Here is a 26,148-nt window from a genome sequence, read left to right as displayed (position 1 = left end):
TTTTGGTCACTTGAAGAGACAAGTTCTCATGGACAATCACCAAGATAAAGATAGAGCATGTATTCATGCACACTTCGTTGAGCTAGATAAAGAGGGAAAATCTTGCCACAAAAACAAACATGGTGATGAGCAGCAACACAATGGTACCACAAATGAAGATGCTGATAAAGGGAATAGCAAACTTTCATTGACATCTCAAAAGGAAAAGTTAAGGGAAGCCTCATTGCTCATATTGTGACAAAGATAGCCAAATGAGAATGTTGGAAGCTGCATCTCAAGTTGCCTCCTAATGAAAAGGGAAAAGGTAAAATCACCATCTACATGGACAAGGGGATAGAGATTAATGGAGATTCCTCTAGTGATGATGGACACACATCTTGTGCAACGCTCATGAAAGTACTTTCAAAGAATGGTGTTAGTTCTCATAGAGTTGAAGAACTCAAACAATTATTTCAAGCAGGAGACAAAGTGAGAGGTAAGAGGTTTAATGCCCTACTATTCAACTCCTCTCGATCAAATCTTGTCTCTTATAGTCTAGTTAGTAATTGAGATTGGAGGTTCTAAATCACCAATATCCATATTCGTTAGAGTGGCTACAACACAAAATGGACATGAATCATGAATGTAATCAAGCAATAGAAGTTAGCATTTAGCCTACCCCTGAAGTACAAAGATGAAGTGTTGTTTGATATTGTGCATTTAAAGGTATGTATTAAATTTTTGGTAGCCCCTATTTGCACATGTGAGATGCTATTTACTTCAAGTAAATAAGTAATATTGACTTTAGTTAAAGGACAAGAGTTTCTTTGTAAATGCTTATGCTAGTATACTAATCTTGTCATTGCTAGTACCTTGAGAATTAAAAGGCTAATCAATGGTATTGGACAATTTAATTCCTCAGTCAATTTAATTCCTCAGTGAACGAGGAACAATGTATGCATGAAAGAGCTGCCCTGGACCTATTTTAAAGCCTCAAACCGTTACAGGAAAGCAAGCTCAAGAGCAATAAGCATAGTAGGTACAGGATTGTCACAAGAGAGAAAGCATATCCAATTCTAGGAAAAGGAAGAGTGAAGACTCTGGTGGAATCCACAGTGGTGAGCATACTTTTTCCTTTTATCTTTGCTACTATATTGCAGGGACAAGTTGGCTTGGGTTTTCTTTTGCCAAATAACAGTGGGTTGTCCTAATAGACCAATGGAGACAAGGATTTTCTTTCTCAGTTTTGAATCTTTTAAGGATCAAAGGCCCCCTAGATAGGGAAGTGTGTTCCGAAGACTTGTTTGAGAAGTTTGGATGTAGAAGGTTCCCCATTTAGGCACTCTTGTAGGTATGCTTCAAATAGATCTTAGTTGTTACACAAGAGTCCTTAGTTAATATGTAATTGAAGGCCTTAATTGAATATTCATTTATCCTCAATCCCTTGTTGAAAATTGAGGTAGTTGTAAAATATAAATTAAACTTTTATAGAATAAATATTTTATTCGTTTAACCCTAAATAATCATTTGCCTTCACCTGAATTCAAGTAACATACTGACTCAAAAGGTCAAAGAACATACTCTTACTATAAATAATAAAGTTGGGAGATTCGCGATCCTGCCAACTCTGAGCAAAATTTAAGTCTATATTACAAAGATGAGCAACAAGAGGGAACGTCTGTTTAAAAACAGACAATGCAGACTACTAAAATCTATGTGAGAGTATTTTAAACAGACACTGTTTTCTCGTCCAAATTTGCCAGCACGTTTGAGATCACTAAAGAGCAAAACATTTTATTATTTTTGTTTTTACAGAAACTCGCTGTCCTTTGGTAGAACAGATTCTTTTGCATTGCAAAAGCTCATGGCAAATTTAAGAATTTTTATTTATCAGAGTTCACAGATAATTTTGATCTTCTATCTTTTTTCCAGAACTCGGTTATATAGTAATTTCATCTAATCATTAAATACTTCCATCCTAAATAAATGTTTAGAATTCAATTACGTCAAAATAAAATACATGGTATCATTTAATAGAATTAAAAATTTAGAAAAGTTTAGTCTGTGATTATTCTCAAGATATTTACATAGAATTTCTGAAGGACTGCCATTTGTTTTATGATATTTCCAATATTTATGTTAGAAAGAAACTTGAGTGATTATAATTTCACAAGATGAATGTAACTATAATGGCTGGTGCATATCAGCAATAAGTTAATGTGGCCCTGTGATTTTACGTTACTGGTTCACTCCTTGCAGGCCCTGGATCCGAGTCTGGTAGGAATTCTGGTGAATCCGGCTGGGGATTCCACGAGAGTGCTGTATGACAGAGGTTTCGTCCCAGATAAACCCAGACCGAATTTTGCAGAATTTGTTAGAACCCAAAACAAACGCATGGGATTTTGACCATTTTTTAAGGTCTTTTTAAAATTTTGGTATGACTCGAAAACATAAAACATGTGCCAGTTCACCCTGCAGTGGGCACGCTCCATAGAAAAAATAAGTAGAATGCCCCTGTAGCTCACCGATTGCTAACGGCCAAGACACACGTTATTCTCTCCCGCATTTCTCCCCGTACTGTAGATGTTATCTTTTTTTTAACCGCAGGTTTAATTCCCTGTTCCCTGTCAACCCCCGTAGACCTCAATATTCATCCACTCCTTTTGTTCTTTGATCAAACTTTTTAATTTTTGTTTCCCCGTGTTTAGCTCTATTTAAATTAAAAAAATTATGATAAGTTAGTTTACGTTTTAGATATTCCTTTCTTCTGCAATAAATTAAAGAACTATATATTTGTATCATGATGGGATATTTTAAATTTTCTAATAATTTTTAGTTAAATTTTTAGGTAGTGTCATGTAATTCCACAGTCCTAAACTCTGTGGGATATTTTCCATCAACAACATTTTGGATCATACTTCATGATCCATCATCAGGATGAAAAAGCTAGAGAACAGAAATTTATAGATTCTAGAATATTTGTTTTATATATATATATATCCAACCTCAAATAATCTTTTGAGGGAAAATTCAATTGCAATTTGTGTGCATACAATGGAAAAATTGCAAATGATCTTCCTTGCTAGTTTGAAAATGAATTGAATCTCCCAGCTTCTCCCCACAGTTGTAAGCATATTCAAAAAAGCTTTAAAATAAACCATAATCGTTACTTGAAAGTTGAAACCAAATCAAAAGATAACGGCAAGCAAAGATGGAAAATTTTGAAGTACCATTAGTGCACGGTTCCGGGATAGGGGTAACTCCTGTAGAAACTTTTCAAAAGCATCTAGCTTAACTCTTCCCTTTACCTCCACAAACTTAGACCAATTGCTTGACTGGAATTTTGCACCGCTGCAAATACAAATTTAGTTAGAGCATATCAAACCACACCTATCTTAGATATCATTCCAACGAAATAAATGTCATTCAAGGCTCATACTAACAATGGCTTCAAATAGAAAAATTCCAACATTGGCATCTTGATGGCATGTTCTAAACCTAGAATATATCTTCCTAATTTCATAAGTTCAATATTTTACTAGGCACACGCATGGAAAGCATAAACACCGTAGAGAAGAAAATTTTCCCAAATGTGCTACTGCTTGTATAATAAGTAATTAAACTTCTGGCCCAAAATTCATATATGATAGACGGTATTAAGGAATATGAATTCAAAATGATTCACATAATACGCAGCGTACAGGCCTAATGCAGTCTTCCCTTGACAAGGATTTGCACAATTCAATTTTTTGCTGGAAAGGACCTATGGACAATGGAATATTATAGGCTTTGTATTTATCTTGCAAGAAAAGTCAGATGCTCAGAAAGGTTTCATGTGAACTGTTCATTGCAAATTTTTGCTGAGAAATAAAATCTCTGAATGACTTGAGACATTTCTCAAAAAATAAAAATCAAACAGAAGAAAATCATTTACCATAGTAGGAAGTAAAACATCACACCGTATCAATTCAGCCTAGGAAGAAAAAACCCGAACCTTTTGAAGAAGGCAAGTGCCATCACAGTAATATATGCATTCAGCTGCAGACATCCTTCCCAAAGCTTTTCATCTGGTAATATTTGGATTGATTTTCCTATTCTTAATTCCTTCCCAATATCTGAACTAACTAATTTACTGTGGTTTTCAGCAATTCTAGAGCCAGTGTTGATTATTCTCCCACCATCAGGACCAGCATCTACCACCAAAGATTTGTGCCTGAAATCATCTCCCTCTTTTGAGATCAGGTGTTTTTGGTTAATTTTCTCTTCTTGAACCAAGCATTCCATAGGCACCACATTTGTTTTTGCACTTTTGCACGATTGACCTTCCGAAGACTTGTATTGGACATTGTCTGCTTTTGCATTCCCATTCAATTGATGCTTTTTAGACTTAATATATTCATTAAGAGAAACAATTGCTGGAAGTATCTTTTTATCATCATCTACTGAGACCAACATTATTTCTTCATTTGTGCCCGCCTTCCATTGTGTCACCCCTGATATGTGTTTGGAGGAACTATTTGAACATATATGAGCAGAACATCCTTCATCAATTTCACGGTTATCCAGATTACCTATTGAATATTCACCCTCATTTAAACTAGCAAATTTATTAAGTTCACTTGAATTCATTTTAAATTGTGATCTGGAGATTAGGTGACTTCCACTATCAATTAGTTCTGATGGTTCAAATGCAATGACCCTTTCATTTGACTTGGACAGAACTAACCTATGCATGAGCTCATCATCTTTACCAACACTCGATTGTGACAATGCAGAAGATACTACTTGCTCTTCAGTTATGTTGCATAAATTCTCAGGAGGGATATCACCATCAAGTGCAGAAGTCAACTCGGGATAGGTACGATCTTTCAAGTTTGTAGCAAGAGGCATGGCTCTTTCTCTGTGTTTCTTATTTATTCTACTATATGGCATATAAAATTCAGCTTCAACTTTACCTGAAATGGACTTCGCTTGACCAGAAATATAAATCATATGTTCCTTCAGCCTTAAATCACTCTCTTCTTTCTCAATTTTTATCTTTTTGTGAGGATATTCTTCTGTAATGTCACCGTGCTGTATATTTGAGCAGCAACCCCTCTGAGTATCTTTCAATTTATTTTGTATCCCCTGTGCCAATTCTGCTTTGATTGGAGACATTGGATTTATTATTGAAACAAGTTCCTGCATAGACTCTTTCCTTCTCTTTAATGAATCAGATAGCCCCTCTTCATTATAATATGGATGTGTTCCAACTTCTAACTTAATATCTTTTGTTCCCACAGTTCGAGGATCCATATATGAACACTCTTCAGTGATTTTGTGGTAGAGTTGACTTCTAGTGTATTCTTCTTTCTTATTTTTCTCAACAACAGACATCTCTAAAGCAGATTCACGAGTCTCTTGGACTTTGTTTTGATCATTTTCAGATGAGTCACCTATATTTTTGGCAAGTGACTCCATTTCTTTGGTCTTCTTTGATCCCCGTCGCCGATTCTTTAATTTGGGGAACAACAACTTGAGTGGGACATCATCCATTGAAGAGGAGTATGGAGCATGAGGATCAAAAGCCATTTCTGATTCTTGCTGCAACTTATCCTCAGGTTCCTCCAACTCACGCTTTTGCGTACTTCCCGTAGTATACTCCCTGCCTCCAAAAAGATCATGAGCCTGCAAGTTTACCCAATAAACACTATCAGGAACATTTAGGCAATGCCTTATTATAATGACCTCAGCCAATAACAGGGATATGGGAAGAATACATCAAACCCCTTAATATATATTATACATAATGAACTTCTGATCTAATCATACGAACATGAGAACCTTAAAACTTTAAAAGGAAGATAGAGCACAACAGAATGGTCTGGAGAGAGGTAAAGAATATGAGCTTTGCAAACAAAAAGAAAATAGCAATCAGGCAAAAAAGATGATCAAAGTCATGTTGAGGTAAGGACAAAATCCAAATGGATGATTTAAAGGAGATAATACATGGTTGGCTGGAGAATATTCCAACAAGGAGCAAGTATGAGATGAAAACCAAGCATAATTAGTGATAACAAGTAACAGAATAGAGAAAAAGGATTTTAGAAGTCACGTTGTCAACTAAATAAAACTGCAAAAGCTGCCAGCACACTTTGAAAACACTTGCATAGAATAGAATTTTATCAAGTTCCAACCAAACAATGTTTGCCAACAATAGAAGAAGGATTTTAACAAAACCCTTAAATCAAAACAAGCAAGCTCAAACCACAATCCCATTAATAAAGCTTCTGCTTAGAGAATGTGACAATAAACTTCTAAACACATTCAATATGTCATCACCAAATAATCATTTCAAAGAACTGTAAAAATTTAGTACTACAAGCTAGGTTAATACTCTGAAGGGTGAATAAAAGGGCTCAATCTTCCTCTTAACCAGCAAAGCAAATGCTCTGCTGCCATTTGCCACAAAATGGATCACCATGCAACCAATTTAAATATCCAAAAATATCAACAAGGACTTGCACAAATCCTCGGCCATTAAAAAGATGCCAACAACTGGGATGAGCCACACTAAGTTATTTTTATAGTAAGTTTTTATAAGAAAAAATAAAACACAAATTCTATTAATATGTAGGTAAAGTACAAATTTGCAGAAAATAATTCTGGAACTGACAAGAAAAAACAGTCTGCCCTGTGCTCAATACCTTATTAGTTAAGTAAATCCATTCAAAATGCTTTCCTCCAACCTTAAATTAATAAAGCATAAACTTTCATATTGACAGACTCTGCACCCTGTTTTGTTGCTCAACCATAATGTATTGAACTACACATACTGGAAGAAAAAGCAATCATAGCTTCAACTATGTTACAACGCTTCAAGCTAATTGACTGTAAATATGTACCAACCATATAAGCTGTGGTAGGTTAAACGTTCAATCAATGCACCAACTATGAATGCTCCTGAGAGTATTTTCTTGCTCTTACAGGCATCCAAAGGGCAAAAACTGAAAAGATTGATCATTAAAAACATTATGGAGAATAGAAGAAAAGAAACTCCAAGTTGGAAAAAAAAGGTATAGCTTTTTGGTTTTTTCCTAGGCATAGATACTAAGCTGATATTCTTGGACGGAGTCAATGCTGGCCAACTCTATCTTTAACTTCAATTGATCCTGTATAAAGAACCATAAAAAACGTTGTACAAACTCCAGTACATTTGCTTGAAATGAATTCTATATGTTGATAAGAACAATGATGTTTCCACAGTTAGACATTTTTTTCTGGAATAAACTGTGTTAGGCTATTAAGTATCATGCTATATGGTCCATCATCAAGATTTAAAATTATGTTGGAAAAATGTCAAATCCTGATGACGGATTATGTAGTATGATCTGGAAACATCAAACTTAAGTAACTTACACAGTTTTATCCAGAAAAATTATTTAGTACTCTATAGATTGCTTTCCCCTCAAAAAATTGCTAGGATGTATTTCAAATTTTCTAAACCTTTTTTTCTTTATTAAACAATCCTGGTTTCTGTGGTTAGGAAGTAACCTGCAACTTTGAATTGTGTATAATGATTCACATCTTATGGACTCCACTTCTCATTGAACTACAGGAGTTCATTCCTTGCCGTAAAATATGGAACTGGCCTGCACGAAACACAAAATCTGACAGAAGAAGAGCAGAACTAAAGGCAAAAAGATTAACACCTTGATTTCCAAGCTAATGAGACAGAAAAAAATTTAAGTTGTAATGTCCCCATTTTTGCTAGTCTTTTATGGAGTCTTAGCCAAAGGCTAAGTGGAGAAATAAGGAGAAATTAATTTTTATAAAGTCATTAAATAAATAAATAAAAAAGACTTTATATTTAATTAATTTAATTAAATAGTGACTAAAGTATAAAATTAAAAATAATTAAAGTCAATAAATAATAAAGTGTACCTACCCTCTTCTAGAAGAAATCTCATGATGGGTTATGAAAAGGATAAATAGAAGAGGGTGATGGATGATCAAGCAGATTGGAGATTTGGATATGATGAAATAACTGATGCGTGGCATTGGTGGAATCTCTGAGGACGTAAACCTTCAGCAAGTTTGTTAGAAGGGCTGGATGAAACCCTAGTTCTTCATTTGGGAGTGGGAGATATTCAGTTTTCCACATTGTGCATAACAGGTTACGGTGATTGGGAAGGACAATCAGTCCTTTCACTTGAACATAAGGAGTTTTAATTTCAGATTGTGGGGAGTTGCTTCAGAAATTATCATTAGCCACGATTTTACCATTAAAGGCTTATTGGATGCCAATTTCTGTATTGGAGGGTAGCGACTTGGTCTTAGCAAGAGGGCGATATCATTTGTTATTGTTTGGAGGCAAATCGAACTACATTGTGGTTGCTGTCACTCTGGTTGCAGACATCTCCTACCACGATTTTTTATTATACATCTCCATTATACATCGATTTTGACATTAGAAGGCAGCGATGACAAGAGCAGGTTAAGGCAACTCTCCCTTGGTATTTAATATCACATTTTGGTGACAGTTTGAAGGTTGCAATTGAGAATCTGATCAGACAGGTCCGTGGTATTAGAACCCTCGATTTGGGTTAGATATGCATGATTCAGCCTTATGATTTCTTAGTGGAAGCGGGCACTTCATTGGAGGAGAAACCGACTAGCTTGGAGAAGCTTGGGCCACTTGGTATGCAGATTTGACTTGATTCTCAGTCCCACCATTGGCAGCAGCAGGGGCGGCATAAGACCTAGCACGATCTTGCACATTGGAGCCTTCATTGGGGTGGATATTGCTTGTATCTTCATCGCTACACTTAGGCATATTTTATCAGGTTCCTAAGGCATCTTTTCATTGTAATTTTTCAGTTGTTTGCTAGTCTTATGAATGGTATGTCCTCAGAAAATCTGAGAATTAGTAATGATTATCAGACCATGTGTTCTTGAGTTGTAATGATTTGTTGAGCTATCATATGAATGAGGATCAAAGCATATTGAACTGTACTTACATGCTAAAATTATGAAGATTGTATGCCATTCGTTTGACAAAATGTCAGACCTTAGACATTCATGTTTGTGAACTTCTAATTATGTTAGTTGCTGCCTATATTCTATATTGGCCATCACTCTTCATTTCCAGATTATTATCGATTGATCTTCATTAAGTTTTTAGCACTCAATGTCCCTATAACAAACTGAACTGAAGAACAGCAAGAAAACACTTGTAAGACAAGTGTTTGACGAAATTCCAAAGGGGTCAGAGACTGAAATTTCATATCAGAATAGGTGAGGAACATTACATAAGTGCCTCAGTTAGCCTTGTACAGTACTCTTAGTCTTAGACATATGAGACCCTGATGTTTGACCATAGTGCCATGCCCTTTCGACAAGATTGGTTGGTTACTACCAACTGGTGTGCTAACCAATGATAAACTATTTTGTTAATTCAACTGGCATCCTATGTGATTATAGGACACAACTATATGGATGTTATATTTCCATTTGATGACAATTTTGTGCTTTGTTTAATTGAAGCATTTGATTAATTTAGTGTTGGTTGATTAGAAGATCAAGTCCACTATTGGAAGACTAGGGAGGGTCCAAGGAGATGATCGGCTGCAAGGGATTCCTTTACTTTTGGCGTCTCCCTATCTCTCAATGGGATACCATTATCATGATAAATATGATGATTATTTATGTATATATTTTATTGTGACACTCTGTGGAGCAGGTTATGCCTTGATGTGCAAATGATAGGCATCCACAATATCCAGCTATTCATGACTTTCAAAGTTCATAGTCGGATTCAGATGATGATCCTAGCTCAGCACTCACCCTATGGTAAAAGAGAAAGTATATTCTGAAACTGTCATAAACGGAATCCCCCTTTCTGATGCATTTTGATAAAGAACACATAAATATATGGATCATAATTGTTGATCTTCTCTAGGACCCTCTCACCCATAGTGGCATGGCGATAAAATGAGTGGCCATGCCACATTCACATTGAGACAGGTGACCATTTCAGTGTAAATGGGTATCCATGACTGTGGACACAAATGATTTGCACACAATTCAAGGACATGGCAATAGAATCCTTTAAACATCCAAAGAATGATGTATGTCAATTATTAGATGATAATTTAATTAAATAGTGACTAAACAGGCCTTTGTTGGATGTTTAAATCTTTATAAAATTATTGTTCCTTATCATTCAAAATAGGATTCTTCTCCCACATGCATAATCTATCATCTCTTTTGTCAACCTATTGCTTCATCCACTTGATTACGAGGAACACACTTATCTTAGGTGAGCAAAGAAGCTAGTTGCAATTCATGGTGCCTTGGGACTTTACAAACAACAGGCTACTGAGTATCAACACTCTAGCAACATGTTAGGATGTTGATCCTAAAGATGTTAGGCAAATTGATGAGGTGCAGTCAGATTTCCATTGGACAAACAACTTCATCTAAAGAGTGACATGGACAACTCTTTTAATATTGATAGCCCAAATAAGGCATAGTTGTACTTAGTTGTTAGTAGTAGAACCATCAACTATAATTTTCTATGTTGCTCTTTATCAAAAATTTAAAGTTTGAGACACTGAGTTTAAAGTTTGAACAATGAAATCAAAAAAATTATTGTTTTTATACTATTGCATGATTCATTTTATTGCTATTATAGTGTTGTCATTATACATTTTACATTTTACCCTATCATCTCTTCATCCTTTCCCCCAAAACACCGTCAAACATAGTTTTATAATATTTAATTTTGTTTTAGCTTTAATTTGTCTATGGATGTTCAAGCCTTTGGTAAGAGTTTTGTGTTTGATGAATGGAGAACAAAACCCGATGCGATACATTTATGAGGCCATGAACAATGCTGAGAAATCCATCCAAAACTATATAAGGGAAATGAGACAAATTTGATCCCATTAGAGAGATTATTGATTAAAGGTAGAACAATCAACTTTACCACCCATTCATGTAGTGGGGTACTACCTCAACAATAAGTTTTTGTTTTTAATGACCTCACAGATATTAATGGGGAGGTTTTTTTAGGGCCTCAACATGCACTAAAAGGATGACACATAAGGTTGAGGTGAAGGACCTGATTTTTTCAAGCATTGCAAAATACAGCAAAGGTATGCGGAAGCTCTTTTCTTCCACGCAAGCTATCTAAGGGAGATCCACCTAAACACTAAATAACAAAAATTGAAGTCTTTGTTTATCTATATATTAATCGCTTATATGTTACAATTATTGTGTACTTAAAAAAATTTGAATATCTTATTTGTAGGTTTTTAATGGTAAGATTGTGATCAAAGCCTCAAATCTTTAAAAGACAACCCTCTATGTTTTGTCTCAACCTTGTAGCACTTATATATGTAGGTAAAATTGGAGTTTGTTTAAAACCATTCACACAAAGAAGCACAATAAGTTGTTTCAAAGATGATTCAATGACTTTTCGTGTAATACAACCTTCACCTTTGCACAAGAAACGTGGACATAGCTACTGAAGAGTCTAAAGACTTGGATGAGATTGATCTATAAAAACAAAGACTAGATTATGTAGATGAGGACACATCCTTGTTTACAAGAGATGAGATTATTGATTTAAAAAGGCAAGCTATGAAGGGTATAGCTACAACAAAAATTCAAAACATTAGATCGGATGACACAAATGCAAAATATGACCACAATGTAGAGTCATCATTGACATCTAGTACCATAGTAGAATTATAGCATTCTAGAAGAGTGGAGCCACAACCAATTCCAAGGAGTAGGTCCTCACCCCAATTTTCACTAAAATAAGTAAGAGGAAATTATAAATTGTTGAAACTTACATGGATATGCAATTTATGATGATGATTTTTGTTGGTGTAAATTATGTCTCAAAATTACACTTTACTTAAATTGACTTAGGATAATTCATCTCATAGTAGTTTGCATAATAGACAATTAAGGAAGTGTGCACATAGGGAAGTTGTTTGTAGGAGAAATTCCATCTTTTGTGGTCTTATCTTCTTGTTATATTACACCTTCAATGGATGATCCACCTCTTGTGGAATATTTTATTATTTCTCCTACCAACCCTTGTTTCTCCTTGGGCTAAATGTCATGTTCATGTGTTCACATATCCATATGGCCTTGCCATTATAAGCAAATTGATCTCACTGCATCATTGATGAGAATACAATTTGTTCTTGTCACACATTTATTCTCTCTTGTTTATGTGCTTTTCATTGGCCTCTAGATCTTGGTTGCTATAGGCAAATTCTCACATGGTATCAAAGCCTATAGAGTGCCATGGATAGTCATTTGAGAGAATTTTGATGCAATTTGGGGTTTTGTATTTTGGAGCTTTCTATTGCAGGTCATTATTGGAGCTTGTGGGTCAATTTTGAGGTCAACATTGGATTGAGGAGGTTCAAGAAAGTCAGAATCACCTTTTGTTTCATCCAAATCCGACACCTGAGGCCAAATCTAGAGTCGTTTGAAGGTGGAGAGTAGTTGCCAAACCTGGGAGCGATTTGCAATTTTGGAGCATTTTTTATCAAATCCGACATCGCCCTCACACTCAAAAGGCCCAAAAACCCCAAGATCACCTGTTCATTTGCAAAAAATGGACTACAACACCCCAAGCTAAAAAAAAAAATCCCCTCCTTGGTTGCGACAGTACGGACGTAGGTACAGTCGTCAGAATTTTTTATTTTCTGTTATTTTTAGAAAATTAAATTATAAAATTTGAATTTTATTAATTATTTGTGGGGGGGTGATTTGGTTTTTTGGTTTTTTTAAATTAAAAAGAAAATCGGAGAAAAAATTATTTGGGGCTAGTCTCCACTGTGACCTATGGGACCCGCAAGTGTACCTATGGGTATGCAAGCCACCTGTTGTTCGTAGGTGCTCCCTGCAACCCCACAAGGGGTAGTTTTTTTTAAATTAAATTTTTAATTGATATTTTTTTTAAACATTTTTAATAAGTTATTTTAGTGTTTTTTAATTAAGTTTTTAACTAAAAATAAAAAATATAGATGTTAAAAAAAAAGTTTTTATTTATTATTTAAATAAAGTTTTTTTTTAAATAAAAACACAGTATTTTTTTCTATATTTTTAAGTAAAGTTTTTTTTCAATAATTTCAAAAATCAAAAAAAAATTCAAATTTTTCTTTATTAGTTTTAATAAAAAAAAATTATGGCTTTTTAATAAATGTTTTATTTAAACTTTTAATGAAGTTTTTATAAAACAAAATTTTCATGTAATAAACAATTTGGGAACACTTTTTTGCGTCCACCTTCCATACTTATTTGCAACGTTCTCCAATTGGCAACCAAGGGAGGGTCAATTTACTCCTTCATATCTCTTGGCATCATTCCAATCAGAAGCATTTTCATCTACAATCTTCTACAGGGCATCTATTTTGGTGGCACCATCTTCACGTTTCCAGATTTGCATCATCATGTTGTTTTCTCTTGCATGAGCTATGTTGTAATGCACTATTATAAAGTGTCACACCTCTTTGTACTTTGTCATTGATGTCATATTTGATGTTATCCTCTTGTACACCGTAGATTAAGAAATATCTTGTGAGACTTGGTGCATGGCTCCAATTGAGACTTAGATTGTACAAATTTGTGCATGGCTTCAGTGAGACTTTGATTGTACCAATCTGCCATTGATGAGCATCCAATTGATGCTTAAAGCAGGTGTCTCCACGCCTGATCTTCATTTTGTTGCAGTGAGTGATTCATCGATCATTCTTCATCAACATTGATACCTAGTTTTGTCACAATTTGACATTCTTGGTGCAACATTGGCTCTATTTCTTCCTAATGGGGAGGAATTTTGGTCAACGCCATTGGACCATCTTTGCAGGAGATTCTACATTGAGGGGGGGCTTCATGGTCTCTCTTCTCTTATGGGGGGACTTTTTCCTCAAATGAGGTTTTGTTCTTCTCATTGAGAACATGTGTTCTTTCATCTCTCTTTTGGGAGCGAGTTTTTTCCCATTGGGTTTTTTCTCTCTTTCTCCGTTTGTGAGAGATTGCATTGCATTTGTAAATGGGTACCTAACATGGCCTAGTAGCCGGGACCCATCTTGCATTGTTAGCTTGAGTTTGTATTCCTTTAAGTTGCACTTAAGGGTATTGGTGTAAATTATGTATCATAATTACACTTTAGTTAAGTTGACTTAGGATAATGCATCTCATAGTAGTCTGTATATGAGACACTTACAGAAGTGTGCACATTGGGAAGTTGGTTGTAGGAGAAATTCCACCTTTTGTGGTCTTATCTTGTTGTAACATTCCACCTTCGGTGGGTGATCCACCTCGTGGAATATTTTATTATTTCTCCTACGTACCCTCACCTACCCTTGTTTCTCATTGGGCCACATGTCATGTTCATGTGTGTTGACGTGTATTTTGTACACTATCAAACACAGAATAAAATACCTAAAGGGTACCTTATCCTCTCTTGAGTAAAGCCTCCGAATGCTGAAGATGTCGCGAAAAGGATCAATTGGGATGACTTCAAGGTTCTTGTATGTAGGGTCTCTACGTGTGGATAAGCTCTCTGTGGTATGATGTGATTTGCTGAAATCACAAGGGGACTTACATTTGATGATTGAACGTCTGATCTGCTTTGAATATTGCTGGAACACAAGCTCTTACTAGCTTTGATTTGAAAAAAAGGAAAAAAGACGAGGGTGAGGAAAGGATCTAATTCTAATACTAAGAATGTAGGAGCAATGAATGATCTTTGATGAAATTCTAACTAAGTCTTGTTTTGACATCCCAGGACCATCTCCACAAGGTTAGTGCGATCTTCGAAGGAAAGCTTTATGATGTTCAAATCATCACTGCAGGCATAGACACCATCAGGTTGATGCATGTCAATGAAGAAGCGACAATTGAAGTTAAGCTTAAGCTGAATGATTCCAGTTGACTACACAAGGCAAGTCTGCAATCAACAAACTGCTAGTAGTATGGATATACGAATTCCACCATCAATCAAGCACATTTCTTCCACTCATCTAATAACATGAAATTAAATACGAGAAGTATAGAGACCATGCAAATTGTCAAATCGACCCATAAATTTCACCATTTCTTCAATGAAGTTACAAGTCTTTTACAACATCTTGGCAACAATCTTTGCCTTCTCTCTCTACTCTACTCTAATTGCTATTCTCTCTCTATCTTCTAACTACTTCCAACTATATCTAACTATTACTTATCTCCTTTACAAAATGAAATACCAGGGCTTATATAGTGCCCTCAATACAATTCGATGGCTTAGATCAATTCGAGATCAATGGCCAAGATTCAACAATGAAAACCCTAATTAGGGTTTGTTACTGTAGCGTCCTAAAATTGCGACACTTGCAATTTCGACCGCATTTGGGTCTTCACGATGGCGACGCAACACTAAACCTGAATGGAGACCCCGAAACTTGCTCATGACACCAAAAACTGCATTTTTCCAGCACCCTGGCCTGATCCTCCTTGCACCCTGCTGTCCCGGGAGGTGGGACCAGAGCGCCCAGTGCCCTGGTCCCTGGCCCTATTTTGGGCCCGGTCTCCTATGGGACTTCGGGCCTTTTTGTTTGCAAATTGGAAAATAACATTTCCTGGTCGGCCTAAGGTCGGGAAAATCAGTCTTTTAACCCTAATTGGCAAGTATATAAACTACTTTTCCTCTCTCATTTGAGGAGGAGGAAAAAAGGAGAAAACGATATTCAAACATTCAAGCATTCAAGCATTCAAGCATTCCTTCAAGCAATTGATCATTCTAAGTCTCCATTCAAGGCTAAGTGTTGCATTCAAGACAAGGATTCAACCATTGAAGAGGAGATCACTTACAACACATTACATGCTACAACATACAACATACAACAAACAACAACATCTATACCTTCGCATATAAGGATACAAACATCCTTACAACAAGGTAGTAGTACTTGTTTTACATTACATTTACAGCATTTCTCATTTCTTGGTTAATTCCAAAACCGGGGTTTGACCTAAGGGCAAACCCCTAATCCCTAACCCCCCAATCGTCTTTGCTTTTCTGTGTGTAGCTTGCAAGTACACGGCTGAAATTGAAGATCTGGAATCCTTGTGCAGAGACGAACAGATCCCCCTTCGTTTCGCGGATTTTTCGGAGGACCGTGTGCACGCCGGGCGCCATCATCCCGTCAACTTTTGCTCAAATTCGCAGGACAGCGTCGTCTCGACATTTTACTGCTAATTCCAGGTCCGCAGCTTCATCCTATATCCCTAACTCAGTTTATAAGCGAATCTTTCTCACTTTCTATGCATTCCTAGTTCAATCTTTCCATCTACATTCTTTACAAAAGAGGGTATCCTTGCTATCACAACCCTTGAAACTCATATAGAATCCAATCTTGCATTGCGTGGGATTGGATCTTGCGGGTTTCAACCCCTCTTTTGAATGTAAAGTCCCTCCTAAGTGAAAACCATCAACCCTAGTGACTCTCCCTTCTCCCTCCTCGGAGTTGGGGAGGGGAGAACGACTAGGGTTCGATTTTTCCGCTTTACATTTTGGTGAACCCGATGTGAACATCCTAATTTTGATTATTCATGGTTAGATCTGAAAAATCTGTTTCCTTAATTACATTTCCATGTTTGATCTTTTGCAAATTTTAGAGGTTAATTGCATAAAAACCCTAAATTTTCTTTTTAAGTAATTAAACTTGTGAAATGTTTAATTGTTGATACTTGTTTCAGATCTGCCCTTCTATTACAAATTATCAATTCATATTTGTGCTTTGATTTTGAAAATTAAGTGGTTAAGTGTCAAAACCCTAATTTTTGAAACCCTCTTGATTCAACCTTTGACTGATAATTTCACTAATCAAAACACCTCCAAATCGGCTGTAACTTTGGATTCCGCAATAAAATCACAATATCTTTCATCCCTGGAAATTTGGAAAAAAGTTGTGAGGACCGTGTGCACTCCGAGCGCCATCGTCCCCGACATTTTTTCCGAAATTTCAGGAGCGAGATCTTACTGTATTTTCCTGCTAAAATCCAGAATTTTGGCTGATTTTATCAATTTTAACACCTTCAAAATTACAGTCAAAGTTGGTCTAGTGATTGCTTGGATTAAGGCTTCTAATCATTCAAAAATTGTTGAAATTGAAATTTTTGTAAAAATTGTGTTTCTTACAGTCCTAAATCTGAAAAGTGTGTTAGCATTCATTCGAAATTTCAATGATTTATTCAAATTTTTGCAATTTGTGACTTTTGAAATTAAGTGCTTAATTACAACAACTTTGATTTCCGCTTTCAAAATTGAATTTTGCGTGAAATTGAGTCAACTTTCAAATTTCAAAACTTGCATTGCTTTTGGTATTTCCTCTAAAATCATAAAATTCAAAATTTCAGTTTCCCTCTCTTTTTCAAAATTCAAATTTTGCATTTTTTGACAATCTTGGTAGGGTTCAATTTTGAGATTGCAACTTTAATTTGGCCTATCTACAGATCGTAAAATCACTCAATTTTTTCAGGTTAGCTGTAAAATCATCATAACTTTCATCCCTGCAAATTTCGAAAAAAATTGCGAGGACCGTGTGTACCCCGAGCGCCACGGTCCCGGACATTTTTTCTGAAATTTCGGGAGATTGTCCTGATTGTATTTAACAGCTTAAATCTAGAAGATTGGCTGGTTTTACTGAAATTTGCTACCTCTAAAAATTCAAAATCTTCTCTCTCTCTTTAGTGCATGAGTTTTACAACAATAAGCCCTACTTACACTATTCCCGTTAGACGAAGCCTGAGAATTAAGTCTTTCCAAGGTTTAATTACTGAGGAGATGGAACCTAATTTGAATGGTCTTTTTAACGAGGACATGGGTAATTCCTCTAATCCTCTTAATGATGAAGAAGCTCTCCATGAGGTTTCTGTAGAACAACTTTCAAAATTGGACAACCAATTTGACGATTTTCGACAATGGATGTCTCAAGAATACCCTGATAGTCAAGCTCTTCCTTTAATTGAGGGTCTAAAACGTATGCTTCAAAGTGATAAGAATGGAATTGATATTTTGCGTAGTATTGCACACATTGTGGATTCAAATGTGATGCCTATGAAGAGTTGTGTCGAAACCTTAGGGTATACACAACCTCCTATTCAAGTTAATCATTCTATTCCTTTGACGACTCCTATTGCTAGTATACCTACTTTTACATCAAACATAATGACTACTTCAATACAAGACATTCCTCCTATGATCACCAGTCATGGGGGCAATCCCTCTTCTTCAATTAACCCTCTTCCTTCATTCAATCCAACTTCTTCATTCATTCCTTCAATGAGTGTTCCTATTATATCACCACAAATGAACATGACGCAAGGGGGCAACTCGTTTAATCATTCCATTCCTCCTTGTAGTGTTCCTCCTGTCCAATCATCTCCTATGACTAACTATCATAGTGTCCCACCACCTTACTCTCTACCTTCTTTCAATAACATAACACCTCCATCACAATCTAACACATCTAATATGAACTCTTCGACTGAAGCAACCATTAACAATCTTGCACAAACTGTCTCTTCTTTACAGCAACAAATTGCCTCTATGAATCAATCTAAGTTTAGTGTGCCCACATTTGATGTTGCGAGTCCACTTTCTCTTGACATTGTTCGAGCTATTCCCCCTAAACATGTTGAAATTCCGCATTTGGAGCTTTATAATGGTAAGGGTGATCCTCTAACACATGTTAAGACCTTTCAAACAATATGTACTGATTTTGCTTATGACCAAAGGTTGCTTGCAAAATTGTTTACTAGAACATTAAGAGATAAAGCCCTACAATGGTATTGCTCGTTGCCTCCTTATTCTATTGCTTCTTTCCAACAACTTGCAAATGCTTTTATTCAACAATTTCAAAACAATATAAGTCCTAAAGTTACTTTGATTGATTTAATGCATTGTAAACAAGGTGTTAAAGAAAAAGTGACTAATTTCATTGGTAGATACTGAAAAATGTTTTGCTTTAAAGGGTAAAATTCAAGATCTGATTGATAATAATACTATCTCTGTTTCTGGTGTGAATGATAAAGGCAACACATCTGTAGCTCCTCCTAACCAAAATCTTAAGATTTTTACTGATCCATTACCTTCTCATACCTCTAATGTGATTGAGACTAATGATTCCTCTTTCTCACCTGATAGTCTTGTGTCTATGACTCCGAATGTGATTAACTTTGTGGAACAGTAGAAAATTCCTAAAGAACCTTCTATCACATCTGATTCCAGTGAAACTATCAGGGCACCTGATGGTCCTTTATATATAGTTGCAAAAGTCAAGAATACACCTTGCCGTGGAGTGCTTATTGATCCTTCTTGTATGGTTAATATCATTACTGAAGAATTTCTTTTTACTTTGCAATTGAATCAAGTGATCTATGATGAAATAAATGTGGTTGTGAAACTATTTGATGCATTTTCTTCTCCTGCAATTGGTTCTATTACATTACCTATTGAGGTCCGTAACAAATCCCTTGATGTGAACTTTGCTATTATTCCATCTTCCGAACAATTTCGTGTGAAGCTAGGCTATCCTTGGCTATCTTCCATGAAAGCTATTGCTTCTCCTATTCACAAGTGTTTGAAATTTCCCCATAATGGTGAAGTTGTTACTATCAATCATAGTCTCTTTAAACCAGCTGAAAGAACTTCTAGCGTTCCTCTTGATTACTTTTGGCCTAAACAATTCCAATTTCTTCCTCCGCGAAGTGATCATCTTTTCAAATCTTATCAAAAGTGGAAAACAGATATGATCCTATCTCTAAGTGAACCTAGAACACCCAAACTTGATATTCCTATCATTCTTGAGAAGGAAGTTCTTCCTTTGAAAGATAAAACTAATGTCTTTCCTCAAGAAGATTCCCAACCCATCCCTATGAATGTGATTATGCCCATATCTAATAAACTTTCTAAAAGTAGACCTATACCTCCTCGTCATGATGGACTTGGTCTCCTTCCTAAACCAAATATTCCTCCTTTATATGGAGCAGTTCCTCCTCCTTCCTCTTATGGAGAGAAGAGACCTTCCTCTTCTCCTATTATTCAACCTAAGAGACCACAACCTAAACACCCAAGTGATAAGGATGAGAACATTCCTCCTCCTCAATCCTCTCAACTTCCTACTAAGACTAGACGAAATCGTTCTGCACGTGAACGCCGACGAAAGCATCGTCTTAGAGCTCAGGCAGCTGCTTCTAAAACTTTGCAATCCCCAAAAACACCTTCAGCTAGTATTATTCCATTTTCTCCTCAGCCGAAAATTGAGCCAAAATCTCCTAAACATAAGATGCATGATGGTCTTGATCCTGTGCGAGTTAAAGATCCTATTTTTATAAATCTTGATGATGATATAGATGAAAATGTTATTCATGATGAAAATGCTACTTCTCCTGTTCATTCTGATAGTGAATATGAACTTGTTGATATTGATAACCATTTATCTAACGAATTTTCTAAAGCACTTATCCTAGCTCCTAGACAAGAACACCGCGGCTTGGGATATGAACATAGCCCTTGTTTGGATCTTGTGATAGCTCCATCTGCTGTGTTGGATGTTCCTCCTCTAGCGTGTTCCCTGCCTTCCCGAAACATTGATCAGCAAGATCGGGGGGTAGATGATGTGCTAGACTAGTTTCATTAGCATAGTAGATTCTCTCCTCCTCTCTTTCGTTACTTCTTCTATGTGTTATTCTCATTCTTCTATTTGTTGTCCTTAGTGTTGTCTACTTGAGGACAATGCAAAGCATTGAGATCTCTCGATCTCTCTCATGTTGACTCAAAAGACACATGTGTTCCCTTCTTCTAGGTGACCTTCCTTGATTGGGGAATGAAGAACAATTATGCATACATACATATGATATACATGAATTATCATACAGCATACTGACCCCGAGGAAAGCGAAGTCACCTCGTGCTTTGTGTTTTGTGTCTATTATCCTTGGGCTTATCTCACACTTGGGGGCTAAATCCTTGTGATAACATGCTCCTTTCCCTCTTTCATTTTCTTATATGTATCACTACCTTAAAGCAATCACCCCCGGTGAGGCGTGTGCGATCGCTTTAACGTAGGGGGGCATACATCCCGTTCATATCTTTTCAAGATACTTGAAAATTTCTTGACAAATTTAGCTTTGCCTTGAAAATTTTTGATATCTTTCTTGTATGACTCATAGTGAGGGAACCTTGCTACTGACAGTCATGGTTCTCCCTCGTGATCTTCCCTTTTACCTTGTCAATCGAAGTTGTAAGATCCTTAGTCCACTGGGGGCTTGGTGTATCTTGCCTCCTTGACGTGGTGAAAGTTTTTCAATGTTGTTTCCTTGTACTTTACCGGAAGTATGAGCATACGCTTATACTCCCGCTAAAGTGGGGGCTAAATGTAGCATCCTAAAATTGCGACACTTGCAATTTCGACCGCATTTGGGTCTTCACGATGGCGACGCAACACTAAACCTGAATGGAGACCCCGAAACTTGCTCATGACACCAAAAACTGCATTTTTCTAGCACCCTGGCTTGATCCTCCTTGCACCCTGCTGTCCCGGGAGGTGGGACCAGAGCGCCCAGCGCCCTGGTCCCTGGCCCTATTTTGGGCCCAGTCTCCTATGGGACTTCGGGCCTTTTTGTTTGCAAATTGGAAAATAACATTTCCTGGTCGGCCTAAGGTCGGGAAAATCAGTCTTTTAACCCTAATTGGCAAGTATATAAACTACTTTTCCTCTCTCATTTGAGGAGAAGGAAAAAAGGAGAAAACAATATTCAAACATTCAAGCATTCAAGCATTCAAGCATTCCTTCAAGCAATTGATCATTCTAAGTCTCCATTCAAGGCTAAGTGTTGCATTCAAGACAAGGATTCAACCATTGAAGAGGAGATCACTTACAACACATTACATGCTACAACATACAACATACAACAAACAACAACATCTATACCTTCGCATATAAGGATACAAACATCCTTACAACAAGGTATTAGTACTTGTTTTACATTACATTTACAGCATTTCTCATTTCTTGGTTAATTCCAAAACCGGGGTTTGACCTAAGGGCAAACCCCTAATCCCTAACCCCCCAATCGTCTTCGCTTTTCTGTGTGTAGGTTGCAGGTACGCGGCTGAAATTGAAGATCTGGAATCCTTGTGCAAAGACGAACAGATCCCCCTTCGTTTCGCGGATTTTTCGAAGGACCGTGTGCATGCCGGGCGCCATCGTCCCGTCAACTTTTGCTCAAATTCGCAGGACAGCGCCGTCTCGACATTTTACTGCTAATTCCAGGTCCGCAGCTTCATCCTATATCCCTAACTCAGTTTATAAGCGAATCTTTCTCACTTTCTATGCATTCCTAGTTCAATCTTTCCATCTACATTCTTTACAAAAGAGGGTATCCTTGCTATCACAACCCTTGAAACTCATATAGAATCCAATCTTGCATTGCGTGGGATTGGATCTTGTGGGTTTCAACCCCTCTTTTGAATGTAAAGTCCCTCCTAAGTGAAAACCATCAACCCTAGTGACTCTCCCTTCTCCCTCCTCGGAGTTGGGGAGGGGAGAACGACTAGGGTTCGATTTTTCCGCTTTACAGTTACAACCATTACATAACATTTAATGCTTGACCAATGATAAAATTGTATTGCTTGGACACATGTCCTCTCTAGAAAATTCCACCAATGGATAGCTGGGGTAGGTACATCGGAGTTTGTGCCACCTTCCATGAGTTAGGTACATTGAATCTGGAAATGCTGAGGTGGACCACACTGACTGGAGAAGTGATAACTAGGATGCCACCTCGTCTGACACTTGTAACTTGGTAAATATTCAACTTGATGTTGTTGAGAAGCTAGCTTTAATCAATTCATCTAGAACTATCTGCTTCTTCAACGAACCCTTGTTTTAACTTCTTGTGTCCTTGATGTGCAGGATGATTGATGTACCTCGCCTTGGAATACTGGATTGGAGAAGTCGCCCTTGATGACGTTAGTCCAAAGAAGGCCGTCCTTGTCGATGCTAGGCTGGAGGAGGTCGCCCTTGTCAATGCTAGGCTGGATCGAAGAAGGTCGTCCTTGTCCTTGCTTGATCGTCCTTGATGAGAACCTGCCGACTTGTAGATCCTCCGGGCTTTGGAGTCGCCATCTTGATACCTACACAACATTTCAAAATTAGTAATATATCTTGAAATCTAAAAATTAAACTTTAAAAGGAAGATTCAAGATTTTAATTTAGGAAACCTCATGATAAATCTTGAGTTATCATTTCCTAATTAACCATGTAATACTTAGATTTTTCCAAAAAATGTCTAAAAAATCAAACCTTGAATAAGGGTGTCAAGATGATTTCGCCATACCTCCTCTTGAGTTTTAAACTCTAAGAAATGATGTAAAAATAGATGAATTTTGCTAGGCAAAGTGTAGATCAAAGCTCTCCCTTGGATAAAATGCACCTCCTTTAGCTTGGAAAAGAACTCCACCTTCCTCTTCAAAAATCTGGAAATTCGCCTTCAAATGTCTTCAAAAATCTGGAAATTATCCTCCAAACTAGCAAGAAATACGCCTCTCCAATAGCCTTCAAGATGAATTTCGCCCTCCACTAGCTTCTGGATTTCGCTCCTCAAATTGCTCTCCAATTTCGCACTTGAAAGGATGATTGAATGATTTGAATTGTGAAACAACACCTCCAATATATAGAGCGCTCACCTTCTACATCTCTCCATAGGCCGACTTGGTGGAAAAAATAAACAAAGATTAATAAAAGGAGAAGGCCGACTTAATTAAGCAATAATAAATGATACCTCAAGCGCTCTTCTTTTTAAATTTTAATTTAATAATAATTAATTTCGAAATGCCTCAATTAATTAAAAAAAAAAAACGATTTTCCAAGGCTCAAAATTAATTATTAAATGCTATGCGCTTTTCATTAAATGCCAATTTAATTAAAAAATTTTAAAATATTTCGAAGTTTTGGGCGAACTTGGCATCTAGTGCGATTTGCTAAAATAAGGCAAAAAAATAATGAATTTTGATAACTTCGCTCTGGTCCCTTGGAGAGGGACAGGAGCGTTTTGCCTTGGTCCCTTGGAGAGGGACAGGAGCGATTTTGCAAATCCAAGCTTATCTGTCCTTTGTTAGCCTTCCAAACTATCTTCAATGGGCTAAAAATGCCTTCTTTCATTCGTTTCAATCACAAAGCTTGCTTCGTCCTTGCAAGAAAATTGCACTTTTTAGAAAATCGCTTTGGACCTTCAGCAAGGGACAGGAGCGCCTTTTGTCATCTTGGTATATTTCCTTGCTTGTGGACCACTCAAATTATATTCAATGGACAAAACATGCCCCCCTTGATCTCTTCCAATCATAAAATTGTCTTGATCCTGCAAGAACAGTGCAAATTTGAAATTCAAGCTCCGGTCCTTCAGTGAGGGACAAGAGCGAATTTTGTCTTCTAGGCCAAAATGCTTCACTTTTCACCATGAAATGTCTTGGCTAAGGAAGATATCATCTTGTTACACGCCATGAATAAGAGTTCAAGTCTAAGAAAGGTCTAAAAAATGTGTATATAAAGAAAATCGCTCTGGTCCCTTGGTGAGGGACAGGAGCGCTTTGTCTTGGTCCCTTGGAGAGGGACAGGAGCGAAATTCGCTCTGGATCCTCAGTGAAGGACAGGAGCGAAATTTGACTTTTTGAACTCTCTATCAGGATAATTTTTATGGAATATAACATTTAAGGACTTATACTTTAAGTTATATTCCATATATACTTTCAGGATGTTTGAGAGTGGTTTCAAACCTCTAGGAGTTATATTGCAAAATCTAGTTTTTTGAGGTTTTTCAGTTTCCAGACTTAGCCAAATTTCAGGATCAGGACTTTCAGACTTAGCCAAATTTCAGGATCAGGATCAGGACTTTCAGACTTAGCCAAATCTCAAGATCAGGACATCACTCAAAAATGCAAAAGCCAACTAACAAAACCCTAAAAGACCCAAAAACAAACCCTAAAAAGCAAAAAAAAGCAAGGGTCCCCATTTGCAATGGGGCGATGTGTGAAAACGTCACAACAATGTGCTCACATATCCATACGGTCTTTCCTTTATAAGCAGGCTCATCTTCTTTGTATGGTTAATCCAGTTGATTGATCTTATTGCATAATTGATGAGAATACAATTTGTTCTTGTCACATGTATATTCTCTCTTGTTTATGTGATTTTCATTGGCCTCTAGATCTTGGTTTTTGATTAAGGGAAAAACAGGTTTTGAGGGGGACCTGAAACCCCGAACAACAGGTTTTGAGGGGATCTGAAACCCCCAGATTTTACCAAGATCTGGAACCTCCAATGTAACTTCTACCAAGAAGGATAGGCATATAAAATCAGCAGACCACATCAACAAATCTGGCTAGTGCCAGCCAAAAGCCAGCACAACCACAAGCAAAAATAAGCTAGCCAAACAAACCTGTTGGCAAGACAACATGGCCTCTAGATCTTGGTTGCTATAGGCATATTCTCACAATTTTTAATAACAATCATTGTAAATTCAAAATATATCTTAATTATCAATTGGTTGTTGTATTCACATGATGATGCAATGTTGTACTCTTATTGATTCATTTTGCAACCATACTTTTCATACATTTATGATTTTTTAAGAAATATGAGTATTTTTTTGAAATTGTTGAGTTTTTCTAGGGTTTTGTGAAGTTGTCGACTTAGACTCAAATTTGGGCAATCATGTTTAAGTTATTTAACTATGATCTAAACCATAGTTGGCAAACTCACTGAGTAATTAACGAATAGGTGAATAATCCCGAGCTTTTCATCTCCCTAAGTTACTTGTGAGTTATCTCGACAAAAACACCCCTCACAAGAGAAAATATTCTTCACAAAATTTTGTCAAAAACCTAATTCCTCCCTTTAGTGATAAAATTGTGAAAATGCTGCCCTCCCTGTTAGACCCCATGAGGAGTGCTACCCCTTGAACCTATTGGGGGCATTACCCCTAAACACCCACAAGGCGTGCTAACCGTCAACTCCATTAGGGCTACCTACCCCCTAGACCCCCACTATTACTGGGATCACTTCTCATATAAGATATTTGATTTCAATGAGGGGATTTGGGAATGGAGACCAAAAT

The 26,148-nt window shown here is 36.8% G+C and overlaps 1 protein-coding gene across 3 annotated transcripts in view; it reads right to left on the bottom strand.

Moving 5' to 3' along the window:
* The window catches only part of LOC131030199 (uncharacterized), a 106,386-nt gene that overhangs the window by 30,221 nt on the left and 50,017 nt on the right, over nt 1-26,148 (bottom strand). For 2 of the 3 annotated variants that reach the window (XM_059211004.1, XM_059211005.1), the window contains exons 2-3: nt 3,974-5,646; nt 3,210-3,330 (exon numbers count right to left, since the gene is read on the bottom strand). In XM_059211004.1, the coding sequence (XP_059066987.1) occupies nt 3,210-3,330; nt 3,974-5,550 (1,698 nt within the window). In that variant the 5' untranslated portion in view covers nt 5,551-5,646. Of the gene's footprint in view, nt 1-3,209; nt 3,331-3,973; nt 5,647-22,963; nt 23,601-26,148 lie in introns of those variants that run through there. The other variant, XM_057960911.2, reaches the window with a different exon arrangement.

This window comes from Cryptomeria japonica, chromosome 9 (assembly GCF_030272615.1).
Source record: "Cryptomeria japonica chromosome 9, Sugi_1.0, whole genome shotgun sequence".
In the NCBI taxonomy this organism is placed as follows: Eukaryota; Viridiplantae; Streptophyta; class Pinopsida; order Cupressales; family Cupressaceae; genus Cryptomeria; species Cryptomeria japonica.
Note: the sequence above shows the minus strand (reverse complement) of the source record. Positions and strands in the feature narration are given on the sequence as shown.